At 41.4% G+C, this 27,464-nt stretch overlaps 1 protein-coding gene across 2 annotated transcripts in view; it reads left to right on the top strand.

Annotated features, from left to right (window-relative positions):
• tdo2a (tryptophan 2,3-dioxygenase a) overlaps nt 1-27,464 on the top strand; it is a 72,583-nt gene that overhangs the window by 29,522 nt on the left and 15,597 nt on the right. For both annotated transcript variants that reach the window (XM_069922865.1, XM_069922867.1), the window contains exons 5-8: nt 8,537-8,664; nt 11,410-11,596; nt 25,871-25,978; nt 26,348-26,459. In XM_069922865.1, the coding sequence (XP_069778966.1) occupies nt 8,537-8,664; nt 11,410-11,596; nt 25,871-25,978; nt 26,348-26,459 (535 nt within the window). The remainder of the gene's footprint in view (nt 1-8,536; nt 8,665-11,409; nt 11,597-25,870; nt 25,979-26,347; nt 26,460-27,464) is intronic.

Below are 27,464 nucleotides of genomic sequence, written 5' to 3' on the forward strand. Positions count from 1 at the left end.
ACTGCAGAATCTGGTGTTTTGCGGTCTTAGAATGATAAATCTGGTGGTGTATGGTCTTAGACTGTGGAATCTGCTGGTGTGGGTTCTTAAACTGCCGAATCTGCTGGTGTGTGGTCTTAGACTGCTGAATCAGGTGACGTTTGGTCTTAGACTGCGGAATCTGATGGGGTGTGGTCTTTGCCTGCTGAATCTGGTGTTGTGTGGTCTTAGAATGTTAAATCTGGTGGTGTGTTGTCGTAGACCTGAGAGTCTGATGTCTGTTGGGTAAGTTGATGGAAAGTGTTCTGAGGGATGGCATTTACAAATATTTTGATGAACAAAGATTGATAGGTAGTAGTCAGCATGGTTTTGTCAGGGGTAGATCATGCTTAACAAACCTTATAGAGTTTTTCGAGGGGGTTACAAAAAAGATTGATGAAGGGAAGGCTGTGGATGTTGTCTATTTAGACTTTAGTAAAGCTTTTGACAAAGTTCCCCACAGGAGGTTAGGAAAAAAGGTGGAGGCATTAGGTATAAATAAGGAGGTAGTGAAATGGATTCAGCAGTGGTTGGATGGGAGGTGTCAGAGAGTAGTGGTAGAAAATTGTTTGTCAAATTGGAGGCCGGTGACTAGTGGAGTTCCTCAGGGATTGGCCCTGGGTCCACTATTGTTTGTTATATATATTAACGATCTGGAAGAAGCGGTGGTGAATTGGATAAGTAAGTTTGCGGATTATACAAAGATTGGTGGTATTGTGGATGATTACCGTCGCTTAAAAAGAGATATAGGAAAGCTAGTGGAGTGGGCTGAGAAATGGCTGATGGAATTTAATATGGATAAGTGTGAATTGTTGCATTTTGGAAAGGCAAATCTAAAAAAGGTCATATACATTGAATGGTAGACAATTGAGGTGTGCAGAGCAACAAAGGGATTTGGGAGTTATGGTAAATAGTGTCCTCAAAGTTGATACTCAGGTAGATAGAGTGGTGAAGAAGGCATTTGGAATGTTGTCCTTCATAAATTGGAGTATTGAATTCAAGAGTTGGGATGTTATGATGAAATTGTACAAAGCATTGTTGAGTCCAAATTTGGAATACTGTGTGCAGTTTTGGTCACCAAATTATAGGAAGGATATAAACAAAATAGAGAGTGCAGAGAAGGTTCACGAGAATGTTGACAGGATGTCAGAGTTTGAGTTAGAGAAAGGTTGAGCAGCCTGGGGCTTTTTTCTCTGGAGTGTAGAAGATTGAGGGGGGATTTGATGGAGGTTTTCAAGATTTTAAAAGAGACAGAGAGAGTCAACGTGGATAGGCTTTTTCATTTAAGAGTGGGGGGTATTCAAACCAGAGGCCATGGTTTGAGATTGAATGGGGAAAATTATGAGGGGAACATGAAGGAAAATTTCTTCACGCAAAGGGTGGTTGGGATATGGAATAATGTTCCGGCGGAGATGGTTGAAGCAGGAATGTTATTTACATTTAAGGAAAGCCTGGATAATTACATGGAGGGGAGAGGATTAGAGGGGTATGGACCAGGTGCTGGTCAGTGGGAACAGGAGTGTGGAGATTTGTTCCGGCATGGACTAGTAGGGTCAAAATGGCGTGTTCTGTGCTGTATATGGTTATATGTTTATACTGTGCAATCTGGTGGTGTGTGGTTTTCGACTGCAGAATCTGGTGTTGTGCGGTCTTAGAATGATAAATCTGGTGGCGTGTGGTTTTAGACTGTGGAATCTGGTGGTGTGTGTTCTTATACTGTGGAATCAGGTGGTGTGTGTTCTTATACTGTGGAATCAGGTGGTGTGGGGTCTTCGACTGCAGTTTCTGGTGGTGTGGTCAGAGACTTCGGAATCTGCTGGTGTGTGGTCTTAGACTGCTAAATCTGTTTGTGTGTGGTCTTAGACTGTGGAATTTTCTTTCTGATGAGGTCAGGGGATGGTCAAGATATTTCTTGTGTGCAATGAGCTTTTTAATATGTTTGCTGCTTTTCTAAGATGTTAGGAGTTGAAGATGGGGCAACGGAGGGGAGGGGATTGCTGTCTTGATTCATGTTCCCAACAATCTGCAGTTTTTTGCAGTCTTGGTTGCAGCAGTTCCTGTATCACATGATGATGTATGCTAACAGGATGTTTTCAATGGTGCACGTCTAGAATTCGGTAAGTGATGTAGGTGACATGACATATTTCCTCAGGCTACAGAGAAAGTAAAGGCACTGGCGCACTTTGTTGGCCATGGCATCAATGTGGTTGGACCAAGACAAGTCACTGGAAGTTTTTATCCTGAGGAACTTTATGCTGCCTGCACCTCAACACTGTTGATGAGGACCAGGAAGTGAGTTTCATGGTCAACATCATTTTGTGCATGGTAGGTCATGGCAAGCCAATCTTCTAGAGCCTTTTGAGAAGGTTACCAGGAAATTTGATGAAGGGAAAGCAGTGGATGTTGTCTACCTTTAGTGAGGTTTTTACCAAGGTCCCGCATGTGACCTTGACCAAAATCTAAGCGTGCACCTTTGAAAACATCCAGTAAGCGTACATCATCATTTCATACAGGAATGTCTCCACCCAAGACCGCAAAAAATTCCTGATGGTTGGGCCCCTCCAATGGCCCCATCTTCAACTCCTGATGCCTTAGAAAAGTAGCCAACATGTTAAAAAGCTCAGAATTGAAATGGTTGGCTAATGTGAGATTGATTAAGAGGGTTCAGTCATTTGGAATCCAGGATGTGGCGGTAAATTGAATTAAGTCATTGGGTTTATGGGTGAAGCCAGAGAGTAGTTACACATGATTGTATCTGACTGGAGGTTTATGACTAATGGTGTGCCTGTAGGATCAAGTGCTGGGTAGGCTTGTCATTTATATTAACAATTTGAATGATTATCAAATTTTCAGATGACATGAAGACAGGGGCCGTAGTGGATAGCAAGGAAAGTTTTCAAAGCTTGCAATGGGATCCGGACCAGCTGGAAAAATACACTGCATAATAGCAGATTGAATTAGCAGACAAGTATGAGGTGTGGCAGTTTGGGAGGATGAAACCAGATAGGACTTGTATGGTAAATGGTAGGCCATTCAGGAGTACAATAGAACAAAGGGATCTGGGAATATGGATACATAATTCCTTGAAAGTGGTGTCACAGATAAATAGGATCATAAAGAGAGCTCTTGGCACATTGGCCTTCATAAATCAAAGTATTGAATACAGGAGTTGAGATATCATGTTAAAACTCTACAAGTCATTGGTGAAGCCAAATTTGGAGCAGTATGTGCAGTTTTGGTCACCCCCCTACAGAAAAGATATCAATAAAATTGAAAGAGGGCAGAGAAAATTTTTAAGAATGTTGCCACAACTTGAGCTAATTTATATGGAAATGTTGAATAGGTTAGGATTTTATTTCTTGGACCATCAGAGAATGAAAGGGGCTTTAATTAATACAGGTATACAGAATTATGAGGGATATAGATTGAGTAAATGCAAACAGGATTTTCTCCATGGAGGTTAGATGAGACAAAAACTAGAGGACATGGATTTTGGGAGAAAGATGAAATGTTTAAGGGAAACATTAGGGGTAGCTTCTTCACTCAGAGGGTGGTAAGAGTGTGGAACAAGCTACTATTGGAAGAAGTGGTTACATGTTCAATTACAATATTTAAGAGAAATTTGGATTGGGGAATGGAGGGCAAGGGTTTGTGTGCAGGTTGATGGGACTAGGTAGAAAAATAGCTCAGCATGGGCTAGATGGGCCAAATAACCTGTTTCTGTGCTGAAGTTTTCCAGATTCTATGAAGGCAACCATCCCAAATGTCTTCTTCACTATCCTGTCCATCTGTGTTGATAATTTTGGAAAATGAAGCATCTATACTCCTTGACCTGTCCCTTCTACAACACTTACTAGGGCTCAATCACTTATTATGCCAGCCTACTCTGGTATGGGTTACCAAAATGCAATGCCTCACACCTGTCAGAGTTAAATTCCATGATTCAGTTTTCCATCTGATCTAGATGTTCGTGTAAATTTGGATATCCTTCCTCACTAATCCTGACCCTATGGTGTCATCTCCAAATTCAATAGTTATGTTAACAACATTGCCATCTAATCATCAATATAGGTAACATACATCAGTGGATCCAACACCAACCCTTGTAGCAGTCCACTAGTCACACGCCACCAAGTGAAGCAACCCTCCCCCTCATCCTCACATACAACCCTACCAGCCTCCGCATCCAACACATTATCCACCAGAATTTCCATCACTTACTATAGGATCCCACCACCAGACATTTTTCCTTCTCCTCCCCTCTTGGCCTTCGTGATTCCCCCATGCATTCATCCCTCCCTACCTATTCCCTTCCCCCCTTCCTGGCACCTTCCCTAGGAGGTGCAACACTTGCACCCATACCTCCTCCCTCACCATGGACCAGGGCCCCAAAAAGGCCTTTTAAGTGAAGCAACACTTCACTTGTGTATCTGCAGGATTTATTTACTGGATCTGGTGCTCCCTTTGTGGCGTTCTCTACAACAGAGAGTCTGGTTGCAGATTGGGAGATCGCTTTTTGAGCACCTCCTCTCCATCCGCAACCACAGTGACTTCCCATTAGCTGACCATTTCAATTCTGAGTCACATTCCCAGACTCATGTCTGTCCATGGCCTTTTGCACCATCCTACCCTGACCACCTGAAGATTGGAGAAACAACACCTTATCTTCCTTCTGAGCACTCTCTTCTTTTTTTCTTTCTTTGGCTTGGCTTCGCGGACGAAGATTTATGGAGGGGTATGTCCACGTCTGCTGCAGGCTCGTTGGTGACTGACAAGTCCGATGCGGGACAGGCAGGCACGGTTGCAGCGGTTGCAAGGGAAAATTGGTTGGTTGGGGTTGGATGTTGGGCTTTTCCTCCTTTGTCTTTTGTCAGTGAGGTGGGCTCTGCGGTCTTCTTCAAAGGAGGTTCTTGCCCGCCGAACTGTGAGGCACCATGATGCACGGTTGGAGGCGATATCAGCCCACTGGCGGTGGTCAATGTGGCAGGCACCAAGAGATTTCTTTAAGCAGTCCTTGTACCTCTTCTTTGGTGCACCTCTGTCTCAGTGGCCAGTGGAGAGCTCACCATAGAACATGATCTTGGGAAGGCGATGGTCCTCCATTCTGGAGACGTGACCCACCCAGCGCAGTTGAGTCTTCAGCAGCATGGATTCGATGCTTGCGGACTCTGCCAGCTCGAGTACTTCGATGTTGGTGATGAAGTCACTCCAATGAATGTTGAGGATGGAGCGGAGACAGCGCTGATGGAAGCGTTCTAGGAGCCGTAGTTGATGCCTGTAGAGGACCCATGATTCGGAGCTGAACAGGAGTGTGGGTATGACAATGGCTCTGTACACGCTGATCTTTGTGTGTTTCTTCAGGTGGTTGTTTTTCCAGACTCTTTTGTGTAGTCTTCCAAAGGCGCTATTTGCCTTGGTGAGTCTGTTGTCTATCTCTTTGTCTATCCTTGCATCAGACAAAATGGTGCAGCCGAGGTAGGTAAACTGGTTGACCGTTTTGAGTTTTGTGTGCCTGATGGAGATGTGGGGGGGCTGGTGGTCATGGTGGGGAGCTGGCTGATGGAGGACCTCAGTTTTCTTCAGGCTGACTTCCAGACCAAGCATTTTGGCAGTTTCCGCAAAACAGGATGTCATGCGCTGGAGAGCTGGCTCTGAATGGGCAACTAAAGTGGCATTGTCTGCAAAGAGTAGTTCACGGACAAGTTGCTCTTGTGTCTTGGTGTGATCTTGCAGGCGCCTTAGATTGAAGAGACTGCCATCTGTGCGGTACCGGATGTAAACACCGTCTTCATTGTTGAGGTCTTTATTGGCTTTTTTCAGCATCATGCTGAAGAAGATAGTAAAGAGGGTTGGTGTGAGGACGCAGCCTTGCTTCACGCCGTTGTAAATGGAGAAGGGTTCAGAGAGCTCATTGCTGCATCTGACCCGACCTTGTTGGTTTTCGTGCAGTTGGATAACCATGTTGAGGAACTTGGGGGGGCATCCGAGGTGCTCTAGTATTTGCCAAAACCCTTTCCTGCTCACGGTGTCAAAGGCTTTGGTAAGGTCAACAAAAGTGATGTAGAGTCCTTTGTTTTGTTCTCTGCACTTTTCTTGGAGCTGTCTGAGGGCAAAGACCATGTCAGTAGTTCCTCTCTTTGCGCAAAAGCCACACTGTGATTCTGGGAGGACATTTTCGGCGACACTAGATATTAGTCTATTAAGGAGAATCCTAGCAAAGATTTTGCCTGCAATGGAGAGCAGCGTGATTCTGCTGTAGTTTGAGCAGTCTGATTTCTCATCTTTGTTTTTGTACAGGGTGATGATGATGGCATCACGAAGGTCCTGAGGGAGCTTTCCTTGGTCCCAGCGGAGCACGAAAAACTCATGCAGTTTGGTATGCAGAGCTTTGCCGCCAGCCTTCCAGACCTCTGGGGCGGATTCCATCCATACCTGCTGCTTTACCACTTTTCAGTTGTTCAATTGCCTTATATGTCTCTTCCCGGGTAAGGACCTCATCCAGCTCTATCCTCAAGGGTTGTTGAGGGAGCTGGAGCAGGGCGGATTCTTGGACTGAGTGGTTGGCACTGAAAAGGGATTGGATGTGTTCTGGCCATTGATTGAGGATGGAGATTTTGTCGCTGAGGAGGACTTCACCATCTGAGCTGCGCAGAGGGCTTTGGACTTGGGGTGAGGGGCTGTACACTGCCTTTAGTGTCTCATAAGAACCCCTGAAGTCGCCAATGTCGGCGCTAAGCTGGGTTCGTTTGGCGAGGCTAGTCCACCACTCATTTTGGATCTCCTGGAGTTTGCGCTGAAGGTGGCTGCATGCGAGACGGAAGGCTAATTTTTTCTCTGTCCAGGAAGGCTTTGCAAGGTGAGCCTGGTGGGCAGATCACTTCTTTGCCAGCAGCTCCTGGATTTCCTGGTTGTTTTCGTCAAACCAGTCCTTATTTTTTCCTGGAAGAGAAGCCCAGTACCTCTTCAGTGGATTGCAGTATGGCTGTTTTCAGCTGATCCCAGAGGGTTTCAGGAGACGTGTCCGTGAGGCAGTTTGCATCCTCGAGCTTTACTTGGAGGTTTGCCTGGAAGTTTCCTCTCACTACGTCTGACTGCAAGTTTCCAACATTGAACCTCTTTCTGGGGGCTCCACTGTTCTTGAACTTTGGCTTGAATTGAAGGTTGTGCTTGCAGCAAACAAGCCGGTGGTCAGTGTGGCATTCCGCACTGGGCATGACCCTGGTGTGGAGCACATCTCGTTTGTCTCTTCCTCGCACCAGAACGTAGTCCAGAAGATGCCAGTGTTTGGATCGGGGATGCATCCAGGTAGTCTTCAGGCTGTCTCTCTGCTGGAAAAGGGTGTTAGTAATGACAAGCCGCTGTTCTGCGCAGAGTTCCAACAGGAGGCGCCCATTGTCATTTCACTTGCCGACATCATGCTTGCCAAGGATTCCTGGACAGGTTTCTGAGTCTCTGCCGACGCGAGCGTTGAATTCGCCAAGGATGACAACCTTGTTAGCTGTAGGGATGCATTGGATGAGGTTGCGCAGATCAGTGTAGAACTTGTCCTTTTCTGCTGGTTCCGCCTGAAGGGTTGGAGCATAGACACTGGTGAGAGTGATACGTCGCTTGTTTTGAAGGGGGAGTCGCATGGACATGGACATCACCTTTTCCTTCCCTTCCCCTTTCTGTCTTTCCAGTTCTCCCCCCTTCCCCCTTACACACCCTACCATCTCTCCTCCCCTTCTTCTCCACCTCTCATTTCCTGCCTTTGCTTCTCCCCTCCCCCCTCTATCTTTTGTTCAGATGCCTGCCGGCATTCACTCATACTTAGATGAAGGGCTTAAGCCCAAAACTGTGTTTATGTATTTGCACATTTGCTACATAGAGGGTCAGTACTCTTCCTTTTATTACATTTTTCAATTTTAAGACACAAGAAGATATTGATTAATCTGTTTCAGGGAGCTCGCACTGTTGTATTAATCTGTTGCAGGGAGGTCGCTCTGTTGTACATTTCCACCCTATCATCTAGATCATTAATATATATGACAAACAGCAGTGGACCCAGTACTGATCCCTAAACCATTCCACTAGGATTGGGGTTTCTGTCCTTAAGCATACACAAAAATTTCAAGCTTGCTCAAGGAACACTAGGCAGGTCCACACATGGAATGAATGTGTTTCTCTGCAAACTTTGATGCCATGAATGTAATTGTGGAATTTCAGTGCAGGAATTTATTTTCATAATTTCTGTAATGTTAATTGCTACTGTAACTATTGGCACTTATGAAAAAGCACTGGTTTTCACTTATTCTTTCCTAACAATTAAAAACAAACAGAACACGTAATCTAATAAGACCAAATCAAAAGTAAAGCTGGAAAGAGTTTCTTGGCATTTAGTAAATTCAAAACATTTCTGTTGTTTTTTTCAATAATCATTGTTTAGGTATCCCAATTTTACCTTGAGGATATTCAGTTTTGTTGTTTCTTGAATAAAAATGAAATTGAATTATAATCCTTGGAGAAAAATGTCTTCCAGGTGAGAGATGAAAGAAATATGTTGAAGGTGGTTTCAAGAATTAATCGAATTGCAACAATATTTAAACTCTTGGTGGATCATTTTGCAGTTCTGGAGACAATGACATCACTGGATTTCTTTGATTTCAGGTAGTACATATTCATAAATACACATTGGGGCAGCACAAAGGTAAATGAATATATGATGTGCCTGAATTTGGAAACAAAATTGTTATCATTTAACATTTCGCTGAATAAATTTAAACAAGTATAGTCACATGCAAGTTCAACACATTGGTATCTGTTTAATAAATATTTTCATGTTGGAGATAAAGATGGGGCTAATGGAGGGGAGGTTTTTATGACCTATTACCTCGAGAACAACCAAGCATCATGAATGCAATGCTCACTGGGAACTTTGAGACTACAGTGAGGAACATTTGGCCCGTGCCTTCATCAGCTGCCTATTGGGCATAAGCATAATAGTCAGGCAATAAGGTTATGATTTCACTTGCCACTTCATCCAGTAGTTATACTGCAGGTTGTATAACTGCAAAAGAAAGGAAGTCATTGTTTGCTGTTCATGCAGAGCCTTAGGCAAATGATGAGTAGAAATGAACAGCATGGAAATCAGATTTTTAGCCATGGGGTTTTCCTGCCCTACTTATCCATACATACATAATTTTGTGCTGGTGTGACCAAAATTCTGCAGGGGGATTCTACAGGAATCTGTACTGGTAATTTTACTTTAATCTCACCAGAACCCCATATGGCTCAGTGTTCGGATGAGATATACAATTAAAAGCGGAGCCATGCTCAAATTCTCTAAGGGCGTTGTGCATTCAAAGTAATAGAGCAAGGTAGGGAAGAAATTATCCCAGTCTGAAAATGTGCGGGGTTTCCGATCCTGATTAACCTGACCACATACACTGCTTTGAGCAGATTGGCTGAGAAGCAAAATTAAAAAAAAGATTAAATCAATAATTATGATGATATTCCTTCTAAATTGAGTAATCCACCAAGAGTGTATCAGCACAGGATGGATGCTGTGGCATCTGAGTGCAATAGTTTAAATTAGACAGGTGTGGAAACTGAATAAAGTGTGAAAACAAGTGCCAATGTAATATTTTACCAATGATCTATAGCTAAAGTATTGCAAAGTGCGGAGTATAGACTTCTTTACGGAATCCAAATTTGGACTAAGTATTTTGTCAATTTGGGATGGAGCTCCTGCTGTAACCAATTATTGCATCGTTTCAACTAAGAGGATAAGGAACACAATAGAATAACAATTAAATAGGTATTTGTAAAACTGAATAGAGATTCATTGGAAAGTAAACTCAAAGGATTTGCTTGCAATTCCTGCAACATTTGGGAACTTCAGAACACGTCATGATTCTTGAGGGACTAAATGTGGAAGAAGTGATGTAAGGTGTTTGAACTGAAGCGTGCAGGGCATTTGAGGCATGGGGCTTGGAGTGACACAAGCACAAAAATGGGCTTTTTGATCTACCATCTCCGTGTAGTGAACTGGAAGTTCACTACTGATGTGATGTTCTAAGGACTGGCTCCTCCCCCGACTCTGCCCCCACATATGCTATTATAAACCCTGGATCCCTGTCAAAACCCCAGTTCAGTCAAAGACCATGAATAAAAGCGTGTGTACTCTCTCTGGTCTTGAGTGCTCTCAGTCGCGCTACACTCTGTATGGACGATTGAGTACCGAACTGTATTAATCTGATTTCCCTTTCATGACTTGGTGAATCAAATGTTCATCTCAGTTATTTGTTAAATGCTTGTGAGGGTCTGTGCCTTTACCACCCCTCAGTCCTATGTTCCAAATTCTAACCCTCCTCTGGGTAAAAATGTGTTTCTTCAGATCCCCTCTAAACCTTTGACCTCCTAAAGATAATAAGGAATCTGGCTACATACTCTGAACTAAATAATGTGTGACTTTTTAAAAAGTAAATATTTATGTTCTTTTATAAGGGGGGGGGGGGGGGGAGGAAATGGGGAAGGTAAAGGAACCAAGCCCAAGCAAGGGTGATGAAGAGTTGTTCACCTGATGCATATCAGATGAAAAATTCTAGTGAGAACAAGGCTGAATATAATAACCTGTCAGGAACAGCGAACTGGAAAATAAGATGAATATGACATAGCATGAAAAAAGAACTACAAAGAGCATAAAAGGGAAGGCTAATATTTCTATAGGCTTGTAAACAGGAATAGTGGGGATGGTGCCAATTAGGGATAATATATATCAATTTTTTGCAAAGGTTATTTATGCAGTCAATATCTCATGAGAAAATGATGGGGAAAACTGGAAAAAAAAGGTATAATAAAGGCTGGATTTGTTTAAAAAAAGCTACAAGATTGGATTAGGTGCAGGAAATGGGGATAGATGTTGCCAAGACACTTTAATCCTCCTTAGAAACAAGAGATGTTTCAGAGAACTGAACAAAACAAATGTATTACTCTTTTTATCCCAACATCTATGTCTGATTGTATGTCATGGATGGTTCAAAATGCTTATCTTACAACTTGCACTTTTCCAGAGTTTCCGAAAGTGATTGATAGCTACTTTTGTGAGTCAACAATACTGTCATGATAATGAATATGTATGAGATATACCGGAAGTCACGTGGTATGAGAGAGAGAGATAAGAACACAAGCAGGAGAACAAAGGAAACGGGAAAATAAAAAGACACTGAGAAGTTTACCTGATAAAACTTGTGTTTAATGTTTTATTAACTTCACATTTCGGGCCACAAATGTGACACATACCATCTTATTTTAATATTTGATGGAGAAAATGTAGAATATAGTGTTTGCTGTATTTTTTACATTTAATTGTACATCTAACATGCTAACTTCATTGTCAATTTTTTTGGGAAGAAATTATTTAGTGCCTGCATCTGGATTTCAGAGCCTGCAATTTCGCCTTTTAGAAAATAAGATTGGAGTTCCAGAGAACCTGCGAGTTCCTTATAACAGAAAGCACTACAGGGACAACTTCAGAGGGAAGGCGAATGAATTTCTATGTCGGTCTGAGCTGGAACCCACACTCTTGCAACTGGTTGAGGTATTTACCATTGAACTTCAAATATTAGTCAATGACATTGCAGGGCACAAAAAATATCAATAATTACTCTGTGATTATTGATTGAGGATAAACACCTGGCCAATAAACTGCAGGCAGTTCCCCTGCTCTCCTTCACAATGTATAACTGCAAGACCAGATGAGGCTGAATTTTTTCTGTTTTCATTCCTTCATGGAATTCAGTCTCAGAATTTATTTTTCAGTAACTAATTATTGCTGTGGGTCAGGAGTCACATACAATTCACATGTGTATTGAAAGCTAGTTTCCTGCCCTTACAAACATTTGTGAACTACACAAAATTTATAACAATCTTTTGGGACTACCACTGTACAAAATAGTTTCCATTCTAGATCCCTATTTCACGTGTTTCTCACCTGCTGTGTTTGGATACAAACACACATTTGAATCAATAGTCCATGTTCCCACATGCCAGTCCTAAAATTTAAAGTGTGCGCAACTACACCACACACCCTCATTTTCACACTGGAAGGTCTTCAGAATTCATGCATTTAATAGAAAAGGACCAAACTCATAATCTTCTGATTAAGAAGGTACAGTTGATGATAAAAGTTCATGCCAATGCAGGTGACCATTCAGTCTATCGAGCCTCTCCCATCTCCTCACGCAGGAATTCTATCAGCCTTTTTGTTCCTCTGTTCTCATTACCCGCACAAGCAGGTAATTCTGGATTATTCTTCAAGAAAAAAAATTCCTCCAATTTCCAGACATCTTTTGGAAAAAAAAAATAGATTTCCATGTTTTGGTCCATGAACTTGAATTTAATTAAATAGTTTATTGTCATGAGGGATTCATTGAAAATATTTGTTTTGCATGACATCCAGTAAGTCATTTGATACTTTAAGTATCACAATGGAGAATCAAACAAAATTTCAGAGAGTAGTGCTTTTGGAAAACAAGCTTTCCTCTATTTACTTGATATAAATCTATCATGATCTAATATGCTTCCAACAAATGCTCTTTCAGGCTTCTTCATTCAAAGAGGAACAACTCCAGCCACTCCAATTCTATCAACGAACTGCCCAGAAGCAGGCACTTCATCCTACGATTTCATGCCAACTATCCAATACCCATCCAAAATAATCCCATTTATTGGCCATCACTGCACAACCTTCTCTGATTTAAGTGGTTATCTCGATTCTTCTTTAAATCTCTTGCATCCTATCCTCAACATTCATCTTGTACTTTTATAGGGTAAAGTTTCCTCTTCAATGGGGCAAAGTTTCCTATAATCTACACCCCTCTTAATTTGTATACGTCTATCAGGCCTGCCCTTTAATCTCCTTCTCTCCAGAGAAAACAAATGCAGACCAGTTTCTTCCTCACTGGGAACAACAACATGATTTGCATTTTCTGTAAATGTACTAATAATTCTCTTTAATTCATATCCAAATCTCTTAAGCATATAACAAATAATAAAAGATCCCACAAATGATTCCTGTAACTCAGCTGGTCGCAAGCTTTCAAATAAAAATCAGTTTTGCACCATCACCCTCTCCTTCCTATTACTAAATCAATTATAGAACAACAGCACAGTACAGACCTTTCCACCCTTGATGTTGTGCCAACCCATATATTCCTTCCTAAAAAAAGTACTAAAGCTACCCTACCCTGTAACCTACTATTTTTCTTTCATCCATGTGCCTGTCTAAGGGTCTCTTAAATGCCCCTATTGTTTCAGCCCCCACCACCATCCCTAGCAAGGCACTCCAGGCATCCACAACTCTGCAGAAAAAAAAAACTTACTCCTGATATCTCCCCTAAACTTCCCTCCTTTCAATTTGTACATATTTCCTCTGGTGTTTGCTATTCCTTCCCTGGGAAACAGATGCTGGCTGACCACCAATCTATGCCTCTCATAATCTTGTAGACTTCTTTTTTTTAAAAACTTAATTTAAAAACAACATAAAATCAATAGCAATAAAAGAAAAGTTTTATACAATACAATATAGTAAACCCCCCTCCCTCCCCCCAGACAGCCCCCTTAAGGGGAATGAAAAAAAAACATAAAACATATACAATATTTTAAAATATTTCCAAATCCATATATTCTAAAAAAGATGACCAAATTTTAACAAAAAAAAGAGTAATTATCATGTAAATTATGTTATTTTCTCCATATAAATACAAAATCTCAATTCATTATGCCAATGTGCTATATTAATCTCTACATTCTCTTTCCAAGTAATTGCTACACATTTTCGTGCCACAGATAACACCAACATACAAATGCTATTGAAACTTATCCAACCCCAAACCAGTCAAAGAAACCATATAACCCAACAAAAAAATCTCTGGATCTAATGGTAATTTAAATTTAAATAATTTCTCCAAAACCAGCCTAACTTTTTCCCAAAATGGTTGTACCCTATCACAGGACCAAACTACATGCAAAAAAGTTCCAGTACTTAACCCACATCTAAAACAAAGATCGAAATTACTAAATCCGTATTTTTTCAATTTCTCAGGAGTCAAATATAACTGATGCAAAAAATTATAATAAATCAAACCATATCTTACATTAGACAATTTAGTTACCCCTTAATGACACATAACCTCCCAATCCTCTTGAGGTATAACATAAGTTAAATCACTTTCCCATTTATTTCTAGATTTCTCCAAATTCAATTTATCCATAGTTTCCTGTAACAATCGATACATATCTGAAATAAAACCTCTCTTTGGTATAAAGGAAATCAAAGATTCAAATTTTGTTAATTCAGGTAAACTCATCTCTTTACCATAATTATTCTTTATCAAAGCTCTAAGTTGGTAATACACAAATAAAGAATTTACTGGTATACCAAATTTCTCCCTCAGTTGATTAAAAGAAAGAAACTGTCCCTCTTCAAAACAATCCTGAATCACTTTTATACCCCAAGAATACCATATCGTTAAATGCCTATTAAACATTGAAAAAGGAATAAGCTGATTTTGATATAATGGAGTTTGGATTGATAATTTACCCTTTGTTCCTATAACATCATTTATTTTAATCCATATCTTTAACAAATGTTTTAATACTGGCATATCATATCCCTGCAATAAATTCAAATTCCACTTATGTATAAACTGATGAACTTCAAATTTAGAAATACAGGCTAACTCCACCTTGGCCCAACTAGGAGGCTGATTAATATCCATCATGCTACTAACAAACTTCAACTCTGCAGCTTCATAATAATTTTGAAAATGAGGCAACTGAAGTCCAGCTAATGCATATATCCATGTCAATTTCTGTAAAAAAGGATTTTCCCTTCCATAAAAATTTCCTCACCACCTTATTCAAATCCTGAAAAAAACCCTTTGAAAGTAAACATGGAATTGACTGAAATAAGTATTGAATACGAGGAAAAATATTCATTTTAAATCAATTTACATGACCTGTTAATGTTAATGGAAGATACTTCCATTTAATCAAATCCATTTGAATCTTTTTCAATAAAGGTACATAATTTAACATATAAAGATTGATAATTTGCATTCACAGTTACCCCTAAATATTTAATTTTATCAGACCATCTTAATTTTATAATATTTTACACTCTTCATAATCCCCTTCCAAAATTGGCATTATTTCACTTTTATCCCAATTCACTTTATACACAGATAACTCCCCAAATTGAAGTAAACATTCTTGTAAATATTTCAAAGAATGTTCTGGATATGTCAAATAAATCAATACATCATCAGCAAATAAATTAATCTTATATTCATCACCTGCAATTCTCATCTCTTTAGCCTTGTAATTCTGTCGAATTGCCTGAGCTAATGAATGGTTCAATAACCAATGCAAATAAGGCTGGTGACAATGGCAATGTTGATGAGTTGATCACAATAATTTAATGGCAAAGAAGTTTGGCCATTCATCACCACCTAGCAATCAGGTTTTTATACAATGACTTAACCAAACCAGTAAAAAGAGGGCCAAAATTAAACTTCTCCAGCACCTTAAATAAAAAATTCCATTCAACCCTATCAAATGCTTTTTCCGCATCAAGCGCAACCACCATTGGTTGGTTGGGATGCTGTCTCGATGCATTGATCAACGTTATCAATCTAAGAATATTGTCAGACGCACATCTATTCTTAATAAAACCTGTTTGATCTGTATGTGCCAACTGAGGTAAATATTTAGCAAGTCTATTTGCCAATACCTTAGCCACTATTATAGTGGGATGCTTTAAAAGCATATTTGCATGGTCAAATTATTAGTTATTCCACAAAAGTGAAAAAACAGTATCTGGCGGAATGTTTGGCGTTGGAGAAACAAATTACTGAGTTGGAAAAGGAATTTCAGAAGAAGGTTACAGAAGATAAGAAAGCAGCATTAACTAAGTTAAAATTATGTTACAATACTTTACAAACATATCGGTATGAGCGATTAATTCAAAGATCTAAACAATGTTATTATGAGTTGGGTGAGAGGGCTCATAAGGTATTAGCTTGGCAATTAAAAATGGAACAAGTATTGAGAACTATTAATGCTGTTAAAAAGAATTCAATAGTTACCTATAAACCTCAGGAAATCAATGACCAATTTTATTCATTTTATCAGAAATTGTATACTTCTGAGGGAAATCTGGATGATGGTTCTATTGAATGCTTCTTATCTAAGTTAAATTTACCAGTTTTGGGTGAGGAAGAGGTAAAGGAATTGGAAGCTTCGTTTATGGATTTTGAGATTAAAGAAGCTATACAAGAGATGCCAAATGGAAAGTCGCCAGATGATGACAGATCTTCAATGGAATTTTATAAAGTGTTTTATGAATACTTATCTTCTATATTTATGGACGTGTTGTAACAAATAACTGAAGATCAGTCATTACCAGAATCTTGTTCAAGTGCGATAATTACGGTGATTCCAAAGAAAGATAGAGGCCCATTGAATGTAGCTTCATACTGACCAATTTCTTTATTAAATGTGGATTATCTTGTAGCGTTCTATCGAGTCTCCACTCATCCTTCTGTGCTCCAAAGAGAAAAATCCTAGTTCTACTAACCTTGCCTCATAAGACTTGTTTTCCAATCCATGGATTGGATATCTATATCTATCTATCTATCTCTATCTATCTCTATCTATCTCTATCTATCTCTATCTATCTATCTCTATCTATCTCTATCTATCTATCTCTATCTATCTCTATCTATCTATCTCTATCTATCTATCTCTATCTATCTATCTCTATCTATCTATCTCTATCTATCTCTATCTATCTCTATCTATCTCTATCTATCTCTATCTATCTCTATTTATCCATATAGATAGATAGATATAGATATAAAACATATGGATCTAAATTGCCAACCTTGCATTGAATTCAATGAGCTCTTACATTTTTGCCAGTTTCCCCATGTAGGATCTTGGGAAAGGCCTACAGAAGTCCATAAACAGCACTGTGCATATTGTTACCCTTTTGAAAGATCTTCAAGGCAGTGACAGCATGGATCTGAATAGGACAGAAATAGAAAATGTCACACCTAACCTCCAGTCAGAGAAGTACTCCCAAGTCCTTCTGTACTACAGTATGCTGCAGTTTTTAATCATTTAAATAATAATTTGCTCTTCTATTTTTCCTATCAAAATGGATGACCTGACATTTACTAACATTGTACTCCATGTGCCAGACCTTTACCAGGATGAGTTGGTAAAGTGGCAGATGTTGTCAGGGGTGCTATGGATATATTTGGGAAGAGATTGGAAGAAGGGTAGAAAAAATAAAGTCTAATGAAGAAGAAAAGAGTTAGGACAAGAACAGGTTGAAACAATGGGTTGACAGGGACAATTCTGCCTGTGGATCTTAAAAGGGTGAACAAATGAGCAGAAAGACAGAAAACCGGAGATGCTGAAGATCTAAAAGAAAAGGCATTGGAAGCATTAATCAGATCAGAAATTTCAGTAAAGATAAAAACAGAGTTTTGGGTCGAGGAACAGTCTCTTCATTGCACTGTTGAATCAAGGGCATTTAGAAAATTAGATGCCTCAAGAATTAGAGGAATTTGGGGAATTGGTGGTTGAGATGGTGTCCAACTGGTGTCCAACTCCCCCCCCCCCCCCGGGAAAAAGCGATCTAACATTCCCCACAATTAAACATTATGTGCAGAAAGTAAATTTGTTTCAAACAGATGCATAAACATGATGGTACATGCCAGGTTAAAAGGTGGTGTGATGGTTAAATAAATGGACTAACAGCAAGGTGTCCAGACCATCAGTCCAGAGTTCTGTCCACCACAGCATCTAGGGAATTAAAAAAAAAAATCAAGCAATTAATTAAATCTGGAATTAAAAAAATGTCCTGTCTTAATATCTATGAAAGCATGAAATTGTCATAAAATCCAATTTGGTTCATGAATATTTTTCAAAGAGGGTAACGACCCATCCATACTTGGTTCGGTCTGTGGATGATTGCTTAAAACCATAAGGAATAGGAACAGGAGTCACCCATTCAGCCTCTTGAGCCTGTTCAAGTTCATGGTCACATTATACCTACAACAGTGAGAAGGGTTCTTCCATGAGCAGTCCAGCCTATTATCTCTAACCTACATACAAGCATACAAAGTAGAAAGGCAAAATCATAATTGCAGATTTTAGCATTATGGTGAAAAGATCAGTTTGTAAAGGCCAAAGGCAATAAGAAAGCACTGATGTGTAGTACATTCAGGAGCCTGGTGAGAAGAAATTGTCTTTTAGCCTGATAGTGTTCAATTTCACACTTTTCAACCTTTCCCCCGATGGGACCAATGAGAGGAGAGTGTGTCCAGAATGGAACAGGTCCTTCAATATGTTTGCTTCTTGCCTAGGTATTGAGAGGTGGAGATGAGAGGAAGGGATGAAGGGCGTGTGACATTCTGAGCTGTATTCACCATCTTTTGCAGCTTCTTCAGCCCTTAGGCAGAGCAGCTCCCGAACCATGGTGTGATGCATCCGGCAAATATGTTTCCAATGGTGCACCTGTAGAAACTGTTGAGGGGCAAGGGGGACACACTGAACTTCTTTAGTCTTTTAAGGAAGTGGTGGCGTGGGTGTTTTGTTTCCTTGTCTGTGGTGTCAACATGGTTGGTCTATGGTCGGCACATTACAAATGTTTACTCCCCCAGGAACTTTAAGCTACTTACTCTCTCCACCTTAGTGCTATTTTTTTTCTCTCTCCCTGCATTGCACAGTTTGTTTACATTTCTTTATTTATTTTCATGTGTACGTTGAGTGCAGTTTTCTTGCACGACCAATAAGTGGTAATTCTACCTCGCCCCCAGGAATAAGAATCTCAAGGTTGCATGTGATGTTATGTATGCACTCTGACAATAAATCTGAACCAGATGTGGACAGGAGTATGGGATCTACCCCTTCTCCTGGAGTCTATGATCAGCTTTTCCTTGCTGACATTGAGAGAGAGGTTATCTTGGGTCCAGGCCATTGGACTCTCAATTTCAAAGTTCAGATTTATTCATGTATTCCACCTCATCATTATTTAATATCCAGCCTATCCAACCTTTTCTTAAATCTATTTACTGAGGTCGTTTAAATTGCAGTGAATTCCACAGATTCACCACCCTCTGAGAAAGGCAGTTCCTCCTTATCTCCGTCCTCAATCTACTACCCAGGATCTTGAGGCTATGTCCCCTAGTTCTAGTCTCCCCCCACCAATGGAAACAACTTGCCTACCTCTATCCTATCCATGTTTTTCATAATTTTGTGTCTATAAAATTTCTAAATTCTAGCGAGTACAGTCCCTAAGCTTAGCAGTGGTGCCTGTGGTCCTCTCCGAACGAACACGATTTGGGAAGAGTCAAGTTCCTTGGGGAGGTGGATCAGCCGAGCGCCGTGGCGCACTGGGGGTGGGGGGGCCAGGGAGGCCAGTCTCTTGCAGAGGTCCGCCAGCAGGTTCACGTTCCCAGGCGGGGTGTCGTGTTCTGGGCTGAAGAGCTCACCGGGCAGGGAGAGTGGTGTGTCGTATACCATTTCTGCTGCTGAGACTTGCAGGTCCTCCTTGGATGCCGCCCTGATCCTGAGGAGGACCCAGGGTAGTTCGTCTGCCCAGTCTGGGCTGGTGAGTCTGGCCATGAGTGAGAACTTAAAGTGCCAGAGGAACCTCTCCACCAAACCTTTGGACTGCAGCTGGTAGGCAGTGGTGTGGTAGACTTGACCCCCAGGAGTTTCGCCATTTGGGTCCACAAAGCAGTTGTGAACTGGGCACCCCTATCGCTGGTAATGTGCACCGGAACCCCGAACCGGTGTCCTGGTGTATGACTCCGCAGAGGCTTCCTTGATGGGGATAGCCTCGGGCAATCTTGTGGCGCGGTCCACTACCATGAGTAGGTAAGACATCTCCCTGGACACCGGCAAGGGGCCAACGACATCTACGTGGATGTGCTGAAACCTGCGAACTGCCGATTCAAAGTCCTGAATAGAAGCCTATGTGCCAGTGGACCTTGGAGGTCTGGCACCTGGTGCAGTTCCTTGCCAGCTCCACCAGCTCTTTCTTAAGCCCATGCCACACGAACTGCTCTGCAACCATCTGTACGGTCAGTGAGGTCATGTACCAGTCTGAAGAGTCTCGCTCTCCAGTCCGGTGGGACTACCGGATGCGGTATACCTGTTGAAATGTCACAGAGCAGCATGTCCAGGCTGTTGGGTACATGGATGTCCATGAGTTCAGGGCCTGAGATAGCAATCCACAGGGCTTGCTTCTCTGATGCTTCGGTTCGCTGGGCCTGGGCTAATTGTACGTAGTCCAACCCAGGGGCGAGCAAGTTGATGGCTGGGCGCCACATTGTCCACCACATTGTCCTTGCCTGCTGGATGTCAGTAGTGAATTCCGACACGTACAAGAGGTGGCACTGTTGTCTGGTGGTCCACGGGTCCTTGGCCATCGCCAGTGCCACGTACACCTTGTCCGCTTCTTCAGGCTAGGATAATGTTTTTTCTTTGGTGGCCATCAGCGCGAACAATGGGCAAATGGTACAGGCGGCCCCAGGGATGAAACAATGGTAAAAGTTCACCATCCCCACGAACTCATGCAGGCCTTTCAGGGTAGAGGGTTTGGTGAAACATTGGACGGTCGCCACCTTCTACGGGGGGGCCGAGGCAGCTCCAGCCACTGAAATGGTATGCCCCAGCAACTGGAGGGACTCCTTGCTGAACTGGCATTTGGCCGCATTGACCATAAGGCTGAAATCTGGCAGCCGGGCAAATGGTGCAGATGTGGGCTTTGTGCTCCTCGTGGTTGTGACTGGCAATCAGTATATTGTCCAGGTAGATGAACACAAAGTCGAAGTCCTTTCCCACTGCATCCATGAGGTGCTGGAATGTCTGGGCCACATTCTTTAAGCCAAACGGCATGCGGAGGAACTCAAAAAGGCCGTAGTAGGTGATAATGGCTGTCTTACCCATGTCGGCTGGGTGCACAGGGATCTGATGGTATCCCGCACAAGGTTCATTTTGGAGAAAGCCCTTGTGCCATGGAAGTTGGAGGAGAAGTCCTGTATGTGGGGAACCAGGTACCTGTCAGGAGTGGTTGCATCATTTAACTGACAGTAGTCCCCGCAGGGCCTCCAGCCCCCAGACGATTTTGGCACCACATGGAGCGGTGATACCCAGGCACTGTCCGAACATCAGATGATTCCCAGCTCCCGTAGCCTGGAAAACTCCTCCTTCGGCTGCTAAAGCTTTTCGGGCGGCAGCCGTCTGGGCCTAGCATGCAGTGGGGGGCCTTACAGGGCGGTGTCGAAGTATGGCTCCAAGATGGCGAGGAACATGGAGGATGTCGGAGAACTCGTCCTTGGCGGTGGCTACAGCAGCGATTTCCGGCTTGCAAGCGTCTGCCGTGTCCAATCATATGGAGTGGAATGTGCGAGCATTGACCAGCCTCTTGCCCTTCATGTCGACTAGCCCTCAGGAAGTCGGCCCCCAACAGTGCGGTGCCCACCGAGGCTAGCATGAACCTCCAGTTGAAATATTTCCTTGTCAATCTGGATCTGTGCTCTGTGGGTGCCATAGGACTTGATGGTGGAGCTGTTGGCTGCCCACAGGGTTGGACCGCAAGATCGGGTGCGAGTCTCTTAGGCTGTGGGGGGTAGGATGCTCAACTGTGGCCACCAGGAAGCGGTGGCTGGTGGATTTGTCCATAACATGAAGGAGGCTGTTCATGTGGCCAGCCATCACAGCTATCAACAGCGGCTGGCTTGGTCATTTCCCTGAAACCCACAGGGTTGTCAGCACTTACGGGTTTGTGCTCCCCAGCGCTGATGGTAGAAACACCTGGTCGCCTGTTTCTCCTCTGGCTTGGTCTTGGGGGCGACTTGCGGTCGGTTGATTCCCAGTCGTGCTACCTGGTTGAGAGCTGCCTCGTGCTCCCTCTTTGTTAGCCAGAGGGCATCCGCCCAGGCCACAGCTTTGCGTGGGTCCAAGAAATCCTCATTGGTGTGGAGCAGCTGGATGTCCTCCGCCATCTGCTTGAGGAAAATTTGGCAGAAGAGAAAACAGGGCTTGTGGTCTTCTGCCAGGGCCACCATTTCGTCCAACAGCACTGAGGGACTGCAATCTCCAAGCCTGTCCAGATGCAGGAGCCTGGAAGCCCGTTGCTGGGGGCTGAGCCCAAATGTCCCCAGTAGCAGGTCTTTGAGGGCAGTGTACTTGCCCACAGCTAGGGGTTGGTGGATGAGGTCGTCCACCCTCGCTGCCATATCTTGGTCCAGCGCACTCACAATGTGGTAAAACATCGTGGCATCTGCGGAGATGTTTCAAAGCTGAAAATGTGCTTCCGCTTGCCTGAACCATGTCCTCGGGTGGTAGGTCCAGAAGGAGGGAAGCTTGATCGAGAAGGCGTTAACCTCTGCCAAATCCATGGTTCAGAGTCAAGAAAAATGTCTGGGCTCATCAGGGTCACCAATGTGGTGGGTGAGCAGTGTAAGAAGCACAGCCACCATGCTGTGGGTTGTTAACGACTGTATTATTTGAATTTGGAGCATGCCCCTTTAAAGGCAGCATTGGTTCAGTCACCACGTGCGTGATGATGTTACAATCGCTGCCTGGGGCACGCGCCACATGGGAAGTTTGAGTGAGGAAGAAACCCTCGATGGCGTCATCTTCCCAGGGCTGCCCCGCCACGTGGCATTACAAATGGGGCCGGTTCACCCTGAGCGAGTGCGCTGCCACACTACCTTTTTCTTGCACAATGGCAACTATGAATATTTATTATTTACCAATTTTTGTGTTCATTATTTTCTAAATGTACTTTAATGTATACTATCAAGAAAGGTGACTTCTTTTCAATTAACTTGGTCTAGTAGACAAGGATGTCCATTATCTCCAGCTTAGCAATAGAGCCATTAGCAGAATTGGTTTGGTCTGCACCTTTTTGCCTGTTAAATGGTCATGTTCAAAACTGAGGCTATTTTAGATAGAATTTGGAAAGTTTTTGGAACAAATTACAAGAGTTAAATTTCCGCAAGATCTATTGCTTTCTTTATTGGACAATCTTTTGGTGATAAGATCAATATTGCATTTGAATTTTTCCAAAAGGAATTTGTGAAAATTCCATTAATGGTTGCAAGAAAATGTATAGCAGTGACATGAAAATCAGATTCTTATTTCGGAATTGAAAGGCAGCATGTGGAAATACATAGTTGTATACCTCTTTAGAAAATCACATATACTTTAAGGAATAAATATGATGTTTTTCTGAAAATTTGGCATTGATATTTACATAAACTGGGTATGAATTTATAGAGAACTTTTCCCTGAACCTCTCAAAATCTTCCTAACTCATTGGATAAACAAAGGATGATATTGAAGGCAAAGTTGTGTAAATGATCATGATAATTTGTTTTGTTTTTTTTTCTTTTTTCTTATTATTCTTTATCTTTGTATCTATCTTTTTTTCTTTCTCATTTTGGGGATTATTATTTGGGGGAGAGGAGTATAGTTTGTAGCATGTATAATTAATTTGAATATTTGATTGACTTTTTCTGTATTTGGATACTAATACATTTGAAAATTTTAAATAAAATAATCAAAAATAAAAGAAGGGTGACTATTGTAGATTTTATTCCCCATCCCCATACTGCAGAGGGAGCCACATTCATGTCTCAGAATCTCTAAAGAACAGTGTTACTGGTTTTTAAAAAAAATCACTAGTGATGGAGAGCTGTGACATTCTGAAGGTATCCGTATATCCATATGCTACTAACACCCTGAACTTTCTGGATTATTCTGACATTTTTTTTCACTGCAGCAAATATAGGAGAATCAGACTTGTGACTTGTACTATGTGGATTGGAGAAAAGCGTTGGGATGTAAAGAAGTGAGTTACTAGCCTCTGACCTGCTGTTATCATCACGGCATTTATATGGCTAGTCCAGATGAATTTCTACTCTGTGATGACTTCTTCTGGACATTGTGGGCAATTCAACAATGTTCAATTCAACCATTAGATTCTATCTTGTTTGAGGTAGTCAACGGAAACCACTTTTGAGGTGCAAATGCAGGCTCGCCATGCAGGAGACTGTAGATGCTGGAATCCAGTCGTTGAATTAGAGACAAATGTGGAATTTGAATAGACAGCAAGTGGCGATGGAAACTTATCTGGGTAGATAGTTGTTCATACTATCACTGTGCATTTGGATGATTCAATAATTTCTATTTTAGTACTCTGATTCCAAATTCGACATTCTGCCTGGAATTCAGTGAGGGAATTTGAGTTGTAGCTGTCGAAAAAAACGCAGGAGGAATCCCACCAACTTGCACACAAGACACTTTCCGAAACAGCAACATGATCATTATTAGATCAACTGTTTTGGGTAAGTTTATTGACGACTTAAAATTGGCCAGGTCATCAGGGTTAAAATGCCTGCTGTTCAAAATAATACTCACTTAAAAGGTCTTTAATGTGAAATTTTCTCCAAAAATGCATGCTTCCCCAAATCCTTACCTAGATTTTACAATGATTATACAGAATGTTTGGCAAAAGTGTGTAGTTCTGGTTATCACACAACAGCAAAGATGTGATTAAGTTAGAAAAGATTCTTGAGAATGTTGCTTGAATTGGAAGGCTTTGGTTGTAAGGATAGATTGGGTAGCTTAGGTCTATTTTCACTGAAGTAAAAGAGGCTGAGAAGTGATATAAAGAGGTATTAAATGAAAATATGAGGTATTAAGAAAGATGCCCAGAGTCTGTTTCCCTTGGTAAGGATGTCTAAGATGAGAGGCCATATGTTTAAAGTGGGGTGGAAGAGGTTTAAGGGGTAATCTGAGGGGTAATTTGTTTTGTCTGGCTGTATATGTAGAGTCAGGTGGTAATGAACTTGAACTAGAGGGATATGGAATTAATGCAGGTAAATGTGAGGCATAATTGGAAACAAATGTGCTAAGGACCATGGTCTGTCCTTTTAGACTGTAGACTGTCATTATAAATGATGGATTTCTGCTAAGAACTGTGCAACTTGTGGTACAGCTGAGTGCTGACTTGCCAATTGCGTCGAACTTTCGAGAACAAATGGATAATCCAGCTGTGAGGCAGATAATGGCAGTTACAGCAGCAGAGGGCAGCTGGAGAGCTGTGTGAAATGCACATGCCTCATAAGTGAGGATGCATAAGTTTACTGCAGCATAACATCAGTAATTTCTCCCTCCAACGTTCAATACCATGTCCTTTGTTATCAGTTAAAGAACTGAACTTGGACATTCAACTTAGAGATTGAATTCTGTGGACTGTTTTTTGGACTGATTTACTTGACTAATTGACCTGAGGTTTTTGGGGATTTTTCCTTTTGAATAATGGTTTGAGTTTTTCACATACACACTGTTTATAAATATATATCTATACATTTGCTATAGATACTTATAATGGAGTTAATTGTGTTAAGACATTATATTGTTAATAGTCATCAATAAATATAGAGTTAAAATTTAACCCTTTTAAATGGCATCTTCTGTTATTGCTGGTTTGAGGTGTAACCAATGTGAGTAAACCTGTTCATATGACTCCTGATTTTTGTATACTTTCTGTCCAGGGATGAGTGTGCTCATAATTGAGCTATGGCTTATCTGTTAGGTTCATTATTCTCTACTGAGGGTCACCCACTTCATCTGGAGCACAAGAAATGCTCATTAATATTGAGATTGAAGACAGACATCTATTTTCTATCATAATTGAATATTACAATTTTCACCAATTTTTTTTTAAATTAAAAAAATTATTTTTTTTTTTATTTTTTTTTTATTTTACCACCTTCTTCAGCAATGGCTCGAGAGAACTCCTGGACTTGAACCCGATGGGTATAATTTCTGGGGCAAATTGAAAATCAACATTGAACGAGGGCTGAATGAAGAATTTACAGATATTCAGGTAACTTTCACCATTTGATTTCAGACTGCAAAGCATATTCATACACACATTAACAAAGCAAAGTGCATTTGATTAACTTTCTCTAAAACAAGTGTGCATAACAAACTGAGGAAAGGAATTCATTATTCTAATAAGGACAAAAAAGGTTATGTTTGGATAAATATAAAATATAGTGAGCAATTAAATCACAAATTTTATGAACATAAAGTTTTGTGGTGCAGCTTTTACTATGATTTTGAAGGAAATTTCCTGATTGGGAAACTCAGCTATAAAATCATATTTCCAGTTAACTGAAGAGAAATCCATTTTAAGATCTCAAGCATTTTCAGTAATAAAATGGCAATTTATTGTTCTTTTTTTAAAAAAAAGTCAAAGGCTACATTTGAGGAAAAGGAAGATATGCTTTTGGAATTTAACAGACGAAAGGAAGTACTCATGTCTATGTTTGATGAAAAGCGTCACGAACATCTGTTGAGCAAAGGTAGGAATACAAATTGAAGATCTGAGATGAAGAACCTTATTTTAAATAATAAAACAATGACATGAGGAAATCTGGAAAAATTGTGGGTTCTGCCATCTTCTGCCATGAAAGTGATCTTAACCTGTTCCAAGAAGAAAGTTTCAATCCCATGAGTGCCATGAATCAGAGGAATTGTAGAAGGAGACTTCTTTAGAGCCAGTTGGGTCGATTTAATATACACACAACAGAATCCGTCCTATTTTTCCTGCCAGGGCTATCCTGGCAGAATTATTTCTTTAATGATACAGCCCATGAAATCTGAGCCACCCAATTACACCCAATTCACCTACCGATCCTGCACATTTGTAGAGGGTAGGAGGAAACTGGAACACCCGAAGAAAACCCACGTAGGTCATAGAGAGAGCATATAAACTTTGTGGTCTCCTCTACACTGGAGAGACTGGATGCAGTCTGGGAGATCACATTGTTCAGCACCTTGGCTTTGTCTTCCATAATAGTGTGGATCTCCCAGTGACCACCCATTTCAATTCCTCATCCCATTTCTTTGCTGACATGTCTAACCAAGCTCTCATGCACTGCCAAACCAACCACAAATTGGAGGAATAACACTTTATCTTCCATCTGGGCACTGTCCAACCAGATGGAATTAACGTTGACTTTCCCAATTTCCAGGAAACCCCCACCCCTTCTTCTTCCCCTTGTTTTCTTTCCCCCTGCTCTGGCTCTCTCTCTCTTCCCTTTTCCCACTGTCTCCTTTCACAGAGCCAAAATCAATTCTCTTATCGCAACCCCAATTAACGCCTTTTGTTGGTCTGGACTTCTCCCCCTGCCAGTCTTCAGTCTATTCTGACACCTTCCTATTCTTTGCTTATACCTTGAATAAGGGCTCAGGCCCAAGACGTTCGTAATAAATCTTTACCTCCTATGGGCGCTGTGAGACCGGCTGAGTTCTTCCAGCATTTACTATGTTTTTAAAACCAACTCCTTACAGACAGCGCTGGATTC

The sequence above is a fragment of the Narcine bancroftii genome, chromosome 3 (genome assembly GCF_036971445.1).
Source record: "Narcine bancroftii isolate sNarBan1 chromosome 3, sNarBan1.hap1, whole genome shotgun sequence".
NCBI lineage: Eukaryota > Metazoa > Chordata > Chondrichthyes > Torpediniformes > Narcinidae > Narcine > Narcine bancroftii.